The sequence below is a fragment of the Lagenorhynchus albirostris genome, chromosome 17 (assembly GCF_949774975.1).
Source record: "Lagenorhynchus albirostris chromosome 17, mLagAlb1.1, whole genome shotgun sequence".
Classification (NCBI taxonomy): domain Eukaryota; kingdom Metazoa; phylum Chordata; class Mammalia; order Artiodactyla; family Delphinidae; genus Lagenorhynchus; species Lagenorhynchus albirostris.
In genome coordinates this window covers 36,729,987-36,743,165 of record NC_083111.1, presented here as the reverse complement: position 1 = coordinate 36,743,165, position 13,179 = coordinate 36,729,987, and the positions used below count along the sequence as shown (strand labels likewise).

Here is a 13,179-nt window from a genome sequence, read left to right as displayed (position 1 = left end):
AACTGCATGAAATAACTGGTAATTTAGGGAAAAAATTTGTTACACAGCAGTAGATAACTGTTATAACTAACAAGTCCTACAATATTTTTTCTTTTCTCTCTAACCAATCATGGTTTTTTGTCATCTTTTCAAGAAATTGACTAGAAACCATGGTAGATTCAAGCCAAAAAAGCTATGAAGAAATTCATAGGGCATCAGTTTTGAGATTACTGTCTACATCTTAGCTGTATGACCTAACACTTTTTTCCTCAGTTTCTTTATTCACTATAGGAACAAAGCAGAACATACCTAATAAAATATTAGAATTAAATAAGATACTAAACTAAAAGTGTTGGCAAAGTCTTTGGTAAGTTGTAATTGCTCAATAAATGTTAGCTTTATTATTATTATTCTGGTTTAAAAAGAAAAGCTAAGAGATTGCCTGAATAGACATTCAATCTCACAGAGTAAAACACACAGCTAGTATTCAGACACATATGTGTAAAATTAATGAAAACAAACTCCTTCCCATACTGTCAGAAGTCAAGCCACTTACAGGGCTAGTGAATGTCTTGAAAAGTGAATATGATCTATAACAGAAATTAAAACTGAATACTGTCCATGTTCAAAGAAACTCTAAGAGTGTGTCACTTTTGAACCACACCAGAGATCTCAGACCATGCTACAGCCCTATAGGGCCATTAGAGCTACAGGCCATGTGCTAGTACACAACTGTCAGATCACTAAATAAATCATTCCAAAGGGGACATCATACAACACTATGTGGTCATGAGCCTTGTAGCTACACAGGAAGCACAGGTATAATGTACTACATATTTATTTTGTTTTTGAATATACTATTCAAATAAGGGCTTTGGAAAAAGTAAATATTCTTCAAATAATATTTAGCATTTTTTGTATGCAATAGCAAACAAGAAAGGGAAAGAACAACTTCAACATGATAATAACTGATGCCTGTTGGATCTGAGAAATACAGCACAGACCAAGTTTTAATCTTTCCCTCTGCACTTTTACACTTTAGGCAAAAGAAATGAGTCATATCAAATTTTACTCTCATGACAGAAGGAATCACATGCTGAGCTGTGTATTCTCTAAAAATGTTTGTATTAATTTCTCTTTACCTTATCTAGCTTTGAACATTACAAAGATCAGTTCCTCAGAAATAGGGTTATTACTTCATGAAGGCAACTGTAGTTCAGAGATATATCCTTAAGCAAACCTCCTTTTCTGTTTAAATAAAGTAGTACACTTTGTACTCATTACTTCGTTAAGCTGAAAATTAACTCCCAACTTCTATTAAGAACATAAGTGTTCCAGTCAGCGATTTAATAAAGATAAATTTTAAAAGATTCCCATGAAGGAAATAAACAGCTCCAAAACTATAAGAAGTACATGACACAAAATACAATAATTTCTCACCATATCTTTTTTCTGGTTTGGTGAAGGAAAGGGAGTAGAGTTGAAAGGATTGGTAGGATTGTCTAAAAATAAAAAATGATCATGAAAAAGAAGGGATTATTTAAAAGGATCCCTATGGCGTTGGGTTACACCAGAGATTTACCTGGAGCCTCTAACTGTCACAGTTCTAGGAATTTGTTAAGTTGTTTTTTTCAAGTCCTCTCAACTCAAGATTATATGCAAGATCACTGCTTGCTGCTTACACACTCATTCAGGAAACAGTAAATAAGGTAAAATGTAACAAACTGCAGTCAACATAACCAGACCCTATCCACTGATAAACCATAGCCTCTTGTGGACATGAATGAAGGCCTTTGGCAGAACCAGGCTCCAAAACTGCCTACTTAAAAGGTCAAAGACCTGCAGGCTCTTCTAGCTTCTTTCTCTATTAAAGTCCTGCCCATTCTCACCTTCTTGCTTGAGTCTCACCTCCACCCACTGAAGTTTTATCTGACTATTGTTTTTGAACATCAAGTTTATTCATAGCCTATATTAATGCATTATCAGTTAATTAAATATGTTATTTGTTCACGGTTTTACCATTTGTTTTTCCTCTTCCAATAAAAATATAAAGAATCTATTTATGCTTTCTACAAGTTTGTATTTGTAGTATTTTGTGAAACCATTTTAAAGCTTTATTTTATAATCGGGGAAATTATCTTGTTCCACTAAGATATAAGATTTTACATGTAGAGTCACAACTTATTATGGCCTTGTGGCACTGAAGAAGATTTTGAAACTTTACATAATAACAATAGGCATAAAGTGAAGCTTTAAAGTTCAGATTAGAAAAATGGGATACAGTGAGCCAGAAAGCTCAAGACAATGTAGCGACTGGTTAGATTTCTCTGGAAGACAGATGAGATAGGTTGGTCCTTTCACTAAATGGCAATGGATCTCAGTGTTCAAGCCTGTAATATCAGTTAATGAAGATAAATAGACTGTCACAGATGGAGCAGCTACTCAAGATAGTAGCTAACCTAGTTACCAAATTTATATACAAAAAAATCAATCATTTTCCAATATACCACCAATATAAAGGTAGGAATATGGAGAGGCAGACCATTTATAAAAGCGACAAAAATACAGAATATCTATAAGTTGACTGAACAAGACAAGTTTTGAAACTATATGAAGTATCAAAAAATTTAATGAGACCTAAAAGGAAGCTTGGATAAATGAAGAAATATATATGTACCTGCACAGGAAGACATAAGATGACAATCTCTCAAAATCACTTTACAAAAGGAATGCAAATCCAATAAAAATTCTCATGGAATTTTTCCTTAGAATTGGAAAAAACAATATAAAACTTATATAATGGCAAAACAAACCAAAAAAAGACAATTCTTTGGTGAAGAAGAACAACCAGGGTAGACTTGTACTTTCACATTTCCAAATATACCCAAGTATTCAAGCAAGAATTCAATGTGTTAATAAAATTAGAATATACAGTTTTATCAGTGGAACAGGACATTTAGCTTGGACACAGACTCAAGTATAAATATGTATACAGCAAATGGTAAATGTGGTATTTTAAGTGAGTAGACAAAGAATGAAAAGCGTTGAAATAGTTAGGTGGCTATTTGGAAAAAAATCAGTTGGACTTCTACTTGGATGCTATTGGATCCTTTATAAATCTACCCAGAGCTCAGAGGGCCACCAATATTTTTGCTTATTGGTCTCAGGTATATTAGCTTTTCTTTTGGATATATTTATTCTCCAAGTAAAAAGCTAAATATGGCATGTAACTTCCCTTGTTTTCCAATTAAAGCTACATCTATTTCTCTGATGACATTAGACTATGTATTTTAAAATGTATGAACTTCCTTGTCTAGAATGTTGCATATGTACCATTCATCTTTTGATTTTAGCATTTAATTATTTTAGCATTTAATTATCATCTACTTCTGTCTATAATTTCTTACATACTTCTTTCATATATTACCCTAGGCTCTGGACACCTATTTGTTCACTTTCAAAATTGAAAGTAACTTTATCAGAGAAGCTGGAAGTCTCCAGCCTTTGCTGATCCACAGCCAAATTCTGAAGAGTTTAATCGTTTCAAAGAGCAAATTTATCTAACAACAGAAATTTTTTGTGCCATGATACAACTTAGAATTACATGTTTGTAATACGTTCAATATGGAGTCACATAAACCTCAAAAAATTTCAAATGAAAATCACTTGGCTTAAATCTCACTAAATTTATTTTATTAATAAATCAACTAAGCACTTTGTGACTCAGTTTCCACATTTTTGAAATAAGTCTATTTTCATTTGCCTAACATTCCTCACTAGGATATTACAAAAAATAAATGAAATAATGTGTATTAAAGGATGTTGAAAACTCTAAGGCACTATATAAATGTTAGCTGGAACTTATTGTTAATTCTCATTCCCTTTTTGGTCAAAGCTACTCTAGCCTTAAACTAATAGGAAAGAAGACACATTGGACTTTGGTAACTTGGCTCAGAGATGTAAGTCAGTGGTCAGGTAATTTGGCAGGGCTGCGGCAATAAAAAAAACTAATGATACGGTTGCCAAGTGGGTGCCAATCCAAGTTCTGAGCCTGCTCTGACTTCACTGTAAGCTTCTGTCCCTTACCTTCCTAACTACCACTTTGTTGATGTTCTTTGCTTGAACTAATCACCCACCCCATGGTCTGTACCCTACCCGTAATCTCACCTTTAAATTACCCCAAAAGTCATACTCACATGAGCTGGGTCAGGTGATCTCAGTTCTGCTCCCTCCTTCCCCAGACAGAGATGGCAAGTTCCTCTGCCCAGGATTCTCACTTTATAAGTCAGCAAATACTTCAGACTCCTTCAGGAGACCTGGGTCTCCTAGCAGACTCTGTCATCCATGACTTAATGAAGCAGGCTTTCCAAGGACCTGGGATTCCCCTTTGTCAGGCTGGGCAAAAGTCTGGCCAAGTTTGAAAGAGATTCTAAGGCTTAGGCCTGACAGAGGGCTTCTCTGTTATAGAGCCAAATTTGCAACCTCAAGACATTTCTCTCCTATTTTCCATGCCCTGAGTCTCTGTCTCCCATTCCCTAAACACATTACACGAAAGATCATTTTAAAGAGTAAATGGGATGTCAAATAAGCTTTTTGGAAAATGTTTTCCTATGGTTGCTCTGAAGTCTAAGAATATATTTTTCATTTTATTTTTAATGCATACTTAAAAGGATTGTAATGGAACTATAATGAAGAATGAAAGTGCCTGACTTCTATAAGCCTAAGAGGGTGTTTCTTCCATGAGCTTAAGAGGGTTTCACTATTCCATACATGGTAGTATTTCAGCACCTATACTTTGCCTGAAATAAGGGAAATTTATAAGGATAAATCCAATATAAAAATAGTAATTAATGATGTTTTACCCAGATAGGAATTCTGAGACCTATTGCTATTTCTTCTTTTCTTTATAATAAGACTTCTCATAAATGAAATGATTATAATTTTTAACTAGTGAAAGAATTACGGAGCCCTGGGAGGCCCATATGCTAAATATAAGGAAATAGGGATAGAGAAGAGATAGAAAGGTTGAAATGAAGACATCTACAGATGCCAGGGAGACAAACAACTTGGATCCCAAAGGCAGATATAAGAAGCAAGGGAGAGACAGATGCTCAGCAATGCTAGGACTCAAGTCTATTTTTTCTTATAATCATTGATGTATTGGAGGATGTGCTTATTTGAAAAATAACTTTTAGGAGAAAACTAAATAGTATATATATGCATTTTTTATATAGATGCAGCTTCATTCAGCAACGTGACCATCACACCCTAAATAATTATTTTAAGAACACCATTCTTCATTTTAGCTTATGATAATCTCCTTTTAAGCCTTACTAATAAGCCTTAAGGATACCCCATTTAAATTTTAGCTTAAGCATCAGAATTCTACATGTGCTTTGAGATTACAAGCACATCACATACTGATGGTATAAGTTACTTATCACCCCATTATAGAAAGAAGAAAAACAAATTGACAAATCCAATTTGCGTGTGTGTGTGTGTGTGTGTGTGTGTAATTCAAATTCAGGAAGTTCTGGTTTTAGCTACCTTCAGAGCTTTCAAGACCATTTGAAACTTGACCTGTGGTGCTTGTTCCAGAAAAATAAGCAAAGTAAAATAATCCAGGTAACTCTTTAAGGATCTATCAAAGGGCTGGGGTTAAAGGAGGAGGAGGAGGAAGGGAAAATAATGTTAACAGATTATATCTGTCCTGAGTTACCTCCTGGAATTTAAGTTAAGCAGCTGGAACCCATTTTGTCCATTCTCTCACACAGCAGACAAATGTATTGCCAGTGAAGATAGACCACAAATGGCTTGCATTTTATTTTTCTTAAAAACCTAGAACAGTCAGCCCTTCCTACTGAGACAGGACTTTTCATCTGGGTAAAAATATATAAGGACTCTCAAAAGAGAAATACTGGATTTCTCAGTCAGAAGGGTTCTTTGTGCTAGACAGTATGGAGAAAATGTCAGTTTAACAGTGGTTTGAAAAATGTCAAAACTCCTGTGTTTCACTCATTTTGAGATACCATGCAAGTAACCTTTCTAATTTTATTTTTGACTATTTCTGATTTTCTTTCTTTTCTTTTTTTAATCAAAGAGCTTATCCTTGATTAAGTAGAAATTGGAAAGCTTCCTAAATGAACTTAGGAACAATTTTTCTTTTAGGCACAAAATTTTTTAGCCTTTGGAGCTGTATGAATATCTATTTCATCAATTATTTAGCCAATCAATAATTTTTTATTGAGTTCATTTTAATTGTCAGGTTCATTTCAATTGCTAGACTCTGGGTATTCAAAAAAGACACTGCCTTTCTCCCTCCTTATAGACAGCAAATAAACAAAAAAATATATAGTTACTCATGCTGATAATTGCCAGCAAGGAGCAAATGAGTTACTCTAAAAAGACAGCCTCTCTTAGACAAGATGATCAGAGAAGACCTTTATGAGAACATTGTATTTAAGATAAGATCTAAACAAAGAGAAGCCAGCCATATCAAGCAGAGGTTTTAAAAATTACCATTTCTGGAGAGAAGGTCCCAAGGGATAAAATTTTATACAGTTTCCAAATGTTCCTGAAGAGGTCAAGAGAAAATGTATTTAGATTTCTTTTTCCTGTTTTCTTTTTCTGAAATTTGTTGTTTGAATATAGGAGATCCTAGACTGATATTCCATTTTTTCATCTACTATTTTGCTTTACTTTTTGGCAGACTTTTTAAACTTTATTTTCCAAAATTCTGTTAAGTCTTTATTTCTGCTCTCTTGTTTAAATTTCCAAAAGCACTTTCTTATTTTCTGGTTGCCCACTGTTTGTCATACTATTCTTGCTTCATGGATACTATATCTTCTCTTATCTCTTGGAAGAGGTTGAGGACATTACCTTGAAGTTTTCATCTTCCTGCATAGAACGCTGTCTTAGTCTCTCCCTCCCTCCTTCTTCTTTTTCAGTTTGTTTTGGTCTCTTTCTTTCCTGTAAGAAGCTTGATGGCACTTGGCTGACTGCATATTTAAGGATGGGGTACAAACAAGCTGATTACACAATGGGAGGAGAGATCAGGCCAAGCTCCATCACTGGAGGATTCATAGGTCTTTTCTCTTGTATTGGTTAGACTTCTCAGAGACAACCTCTTCCTTTCTGCCAGGAGGATGTATGTCTGGTTGCCACACTTGGAGTTAAGTTACGGAAAAGAGCTGGATGTCTTTTCATGCAGTACATAAACTTTTATTTAATCCCTCAGCTATGACTGACGCCACCTCAGGGCTCTCTTTTACCTTTTCAGAGAACAAGGGTATGTTTTCTACCTGGATTGATAAAGACACAGTTGCTTAGCTGGGTAGAGAAGAACAGGGGATTGGGGGAATCTAACTGCTTCCTACTCAGATTTCTAATAGGTCACCTTGTTTTAGCCTTACTATTCCCCTTGTTTCCCAGTGACAACTAGTGCCACCAATTCCTGAGCCTTTCTACAAATCAAGTTGGTGGTTTTCTCCTTTTGCTCAGTCCAGGCCAAGCAGTCAAATATCTCAGGTCTTCTATCAACTATTTGTTGTCCATTTGCTTTTCAGTTTCCAAATTTTGCTGCTATAAATTTCCCCATTAAAATATCTAATTTCAGTCTTTTTCATGGAGCTTCAAGAGCAAGCTGAACTACTTGTATGTGTTAATCTGTGGTGTCTTTATCCAGAAATTCTGTATATTCTTTAATTTTTTAAATTTCTTGTTATGCACTCTATGTGCTAAAATGTCTTTTTTGACTTACTGATAGTGGAAATCTTAATTCTCATCTCTCTTGACTTCTTCATAGAAGTCAACACTATTGTCCACCTCCTACTTCATGAAACTCTCTTCTTCAACTCTGGACACTATACTCTCCTGTCTTTCTTCCCACCTTTCTTCCCATTCCATTTCAGACACGCTTGCTAGCTCTTTCCCCTCTATTCACCATCAGAGCTGAAGTTCCTTAAAGCTCAGTGTTAGGTTCCCTCTTCTCTTTACTTTATAGTCTCTCTTCAGATGACACATCACTCAAGTTCTTGCCTAAGCACTAACAGTTCACATATTGTATACCTCCAGTCTAGACATCATTTCTCAGGTCTAGACCTATGTATCCAATGGTTTATTTGACTTTCCTTAGATGTCTCAAATGTAGTTTAGACCCAATGTGTCTAAAATATAACTTATGATCTTATCTCATTAAACTTGGCCCTCTTTTAGCATTCTCTGTCTAGATAGTGCCACTGTCCAGGAACACAAACTGAAAACTAAGATTCATTCTTGAAAATTCCTTCCCTCCCAGTCCGCATATTCAATCCTTCTCCAAATTCTATTGACGTGATCTCAAATATATGTGCAATTCACTTACGTTTCTCCATTTGTTCTGCCTGTACTGCCAAACTACCAACATCTCTCAGCTGGATTAGTGAACTAGCCTCCTACTCATCTTCTTAATTCTGTTCTTCCACATTCTCCACCCTAATCCCAAGCTAATTCTTACACAGTCTTTTCAAAAGACTACATGAGTTGTCATACCTCTGCTTAAAATGGCTAATTCATTTGCATTAAGGATACAAGTCTAAATCTTTAGGTTTACCAGCAACATTGTGAAAGATGTGACCCCTCCCTACAACACCAGTTTTACCTCACACATTGCCACTCTTGGATTTTCTGTATTTTAGCCTTATTGGACATCTTCAATTCCTAGAATGCCCTGTGTCCCTCCTGAAAGAGGGCATTTGTACCTGATGTTACTTGTATCTGGTTCTCCTTGGCCTAGCTATAACTATTTCTTTTAATTCAAATTGCTTAGATGTCATCTCCTGCAGCACGAATAAGGTATTCTATCTTGTAATTCTCTCTGTTGTGCTATGTTGTAATCACTTGTTTACATACTTATCTCCCCATCAGAATAAGAGCCATTTGAACAGCTCTTTGTATCCTTAGCATGAAGCACAGTATCTAGAATCTGGTAAGTTTTTTGTAATTGTATTGTGAATGAATAAAAAAGCTCATTTATATCAAAAAAATAATTTATCAGTGATTAAAACAAATCTGTACTTCCATGATATATTAGGAACTAGTTATGATTTTCAAGAGAAAGATATTTTGAAGAGATTTTATAGATAATAATCAAATTTCCTTACTTTTTTTGTTTTTCCCATTGCCTTCAGGATGGAAAGATTTAAATCTTCAAGTGCTGTTAGTACATTCTCATACTCGCCCAAATGCTGAGAAAAATATTCTGAAAAGTAAAAATATTGAAATAAATACTTGTTTGCCTTTAGGTAATGATAAAACAAAATATCAACTGAAGATTTACACAATAAATGAGTAAAACAAATGGATAAAACTGACAAATTTTCAGATGAGACTAACTAAAGTGTCAATATACTTTCATTAAAAATGAAAAAGTCCTGGAGGGTTACCATTATTCTTTTTATCTTACAAAAAATAGGGAAAAAATGAAGCTGGATTTACATACACAACTGCTTCAATAAAAAGTTGTTCCCGAGAGACCTTCAAGATGGCAGAGGAGTAAGACGTGGAGACCACCTTCCTCCACACGAATACATCAAAAATACATGTACATGTGGAACAACTCCTATGCAACACCTACTGAATGCTGGCAGAAGACTTCAGACTTCCCAAAATGCAAAAAACCCCCATGTACCTGGGTAGGGCAAAAGAAAAAACAGAGACAAAAGAATAGGGATGGGACCTACACCTCTGGAAGGGAGCTGTGAAGGAGGAAAACTTTCCACACACTAGGAAGCCCCTTCATGGGCAGAGTTGGGGGTGGGAGAGAAGCTTTGGAGCCACAGAGGAGAGCACAGCAATAGGGGTGCAGAGGGCAAAATGGAGAGATTCCCACACAGAAGATCAGTGCCGACCAACACTCACCAGCCTGAGAAACTTGTCTGCTCACCCACCGGGGCAGGTGGGGTCTGGGAGCTGAGGCTCCAGCTTCAGAGGTCAGATCCCAGGGAGAGGACTGGGGTTGGCTGTGTGAACACAGCCTGAAGGGGGCTAGTGCACCACAGCTAGCTGGGACGGATTCCGGGAAGAAGTCTGAAACTGCCTAAGAAGGAAGAGACCATTGTTTCAGGGTGCATGAGGAGAGGGGATTCAGAGCACTGACTAAATGAGTTCCAGAGATGGGTGCGAGCCGCAGCCATCAGTGCAGACCCCAGAGATGGATATGAAATGCTAAAGCTTCTGCTGCAGCCACCAAGAAGTCTGGGTGCAAGCACAGGTCACTATCCACACCTCCCCTCCCAGGAGCTTGTGCAGCCTGCCACTGCCAGGGTCCCATGATCCAGGGACAATTTCCTTGGGAGAACACATGGCATGCCTCAGGCTCTTGCAACATCACGCCAGCCTCTGACACCGTAGGTTCGCCCCACAGTCCATACCCCTCCTTCCCACCCCAGCCTGAGTGAGCCAGAGCCCCTTAATCAGCTGTTCCTTTAACCCCATCCTCTCTGAGTGAAGAACAGATGCCCTCAGGCGACCTCCACACAGAGACGGGGCCAAATCCAAAGCTGAACACCAGATGTTGTTCGAACAAAGAAGAGAAAGGGAAATCTCTCCCAGCAGCCTCAGGAGCAGTGGATGAAATCTCCACAGTTAATGTGATGTACCCTGCATCTCTGGAATACCTGAATAGACAACGAGTCACCCCAAAATTGAGGCAGTGGAGTTTGGGAGCAACTGTAGACTTGGGGTTTTCTTTCCATCTCTAAATTTTTTCTGGTTTTAGGTTTATCTTTTGTGGTATCTAGACTTTATTATTATTGGTAGATTTGTTTGTTGATTAGGTTGCACTCTTCCTTTTTTTTTTAGATATATATACATATTTTTCCTCTTTCTCATTTTTTTTTTTTTATTTTTTGTGGTACACGGGCCTCTCACTGTTGTGGCCTCTCCCGTTGCGGAGCACAGGCTCCAGAGGCGCAGGCTCAGGGGCCATGGCTCATGGGCCCAGCTGCTCCGTGGCATGTGGGATCTTCCTGGACTGGGGTACAAACCCGTGGCCCTGCATTGGCAGGTGGACTCTCAACCACTGTGCCACCAGGGAAGCCTTCCTCTTTCTCTTTTTATGAGTGTGTATGTCTTTGCTTCTTTGTGTGATTTTGCTTGTATAGCTTTGATTTTACCACTTGTCCTAGGGTTCTGTCTGTCCTTTTATTTTTATTTTTTTTTAGTATAGATTTTAGCGCTTGTTATCATTGGTGAATTTGTTTTTTGGTTTGGTTTCTCTCTTCTTTCATTGTTTCTTTCCTTTTTTTATTACTTTTTCATTTTCTCATTTTTAATATTTTTATATTTTTTATTTTTAATAACTCTCTTCCTTTCTTTCTTTCTCTCTTTCTTTCTGTCTCTCTTCTGAGCTGTGGGGCTGACAGGGTCTTGGTGCCCCGCCAGGGTGTCAGGCCTGTGCCCCTGAGGTGGGAGAGTTGAGTTCAGGATACTGGTCCACCAGAGACCTCCTGGCTCCACATAATATCAAACGGCAAAAGCTCTCCAAGATATCTCCATCTCAATGCTAAGACCCAGCTCCACCCAACAACCAGCAAGCTACAGTGCTGGGCACCCTATATCACACAACTAGGAAGATAGGAACACAAACTCAGCCATTAGCAGAGAGGTTGCCTAAAATCATAATAAGGTAACAGACAAACCAAAACACATCACCAGACGTGGTCCTGCCCACCAGAAAGACAAGATCCAGCCTCATCCACCAGAACAAAGGCACCAGTCCTGTCCACCAGGAAACCTACAGAACCCAATGAACCAATCTTAGAAACTGGCAGCAGACACCAAAAACAATAGGAACTACAAACCTGCACCCTATGAAAAGGAGAACCAAACATAGTAGATTAAGCAAAATGAAAAGACAGAGAAACACACAGCAGATGAGGAGCAAGGTAAAAACCCACCACACCAAACAAATGAAGAGGAAATAAGCAGTCTACCTGAAAAAGAATTCAGGGTAAAGATAGTAAAGATGGTCCAAAACCTTGGAAGTAGAATGGAGAAAATATAAGAAACATTTAACAAGGACCTAGAAGAACTAAAGAGCAAACAAACAATGATGAAAAGTGCAATAAATGAAATTAAAAATTCTCTAAAAGAAATCAATAGCAGAATAACTGAAGCAGAAGAATGTATAAGTGAACTGGAAGATAAAATAGTGGAAATAAATACCTCATAACAGAATAAAGAAAAAAGAAAAGATGTGAGGACAGTCTCACAGAACTCTGGAACAATATTAAATGCAACAACATTCAAATTATAGGGCTCCCAGAAGAAGAAGAGAGAAACTAAGGGACTGACAAGATATTTAAAGAGATTATAGTTGAAAATTTCCCTAATATGGGAAAGGAAATAGTCAATCAAGTCCAGGAAGCGCAGAGAGTCCCACACAGGATAAATCCAAGGAGAAGCATGTTAACACATGTATTAATCAAACTAACAAAAATTAAATACAAAGAAAAAATATTAAAACAGCAAGGGAAAAACAACAAATAACACACAAGAGAATCCGCATAAGGTAAACAGCTGATCTTTCAGTAGAAACTTTGCAAGCAAGAAGGGAGTGGCAACACATATTTAAAGTGATAAAAGGGAAAAACTAACAACCAAGATTACTCTACCCAGAAAGGATCTCATTCAGATTCGATGGAGAAATTAAAACCTTTACAGACAAGCAAAAGCAAAGAGAATTCAGCACCACAAAACCAGCTTTACAACAAATGCTAGAGGGACTTCTCAAGGCAGGAAACACAAGAGAAGGAAAAGACTGACAATAACAAACCCAAAGCACTTAAGAAAATTGTAACAGGAACATACATATCGATAACTACCTTAAATGTAAATGGATTAAATGCTCCAACCGAAAGACATAGACTGGCTGAATGGATACAAAAACAAGACCCATATGTATGTTGTCTACAAGAAACCCATTTCAGATCTAGGGACACATACAGACTGAAAATGAGGAGATGGAAAAAGATATTCCATGCAAATGGAAATCAAAACAAAGCTGGAATAGCACGTCTCTTATCAGTCAAAATAGACTTTAAAATAAAGACTATTACAAGAGACAAAGAAGGACACTACATAATGATCAAGGGATCAATCCAAGAAGAAGAGATAACAATTGTAAATATTTATGCACCCAACATGGGTGCACATTAATAC

At 37.1% G+C, this 13,179-nt stretch overlaps 1 protein-coding gene across 1 annotated transcript in view; it reads right to left on the bottom strand.

The window, feature by feature from the left end:
• Window positions 1–13,179, bottom strand: part of NECAB1 (N-terminal EF-hand calcium binding protein 1) — a 183,620-nt gene that overhangs the window by 97,669 nt on the left and 72,772 nt on the right. The window contains exon 4 of the mRNA XM_060127738.1: window positions 9,120–9,217. Within this exon, the coding sequence (XP_059983721.1) occupies window positions 9,120–9,217 (98 nt within the window). The remainder of the gene's footprint in view (window positions 1–9,119; window positions 9,218–13,179) is intronic.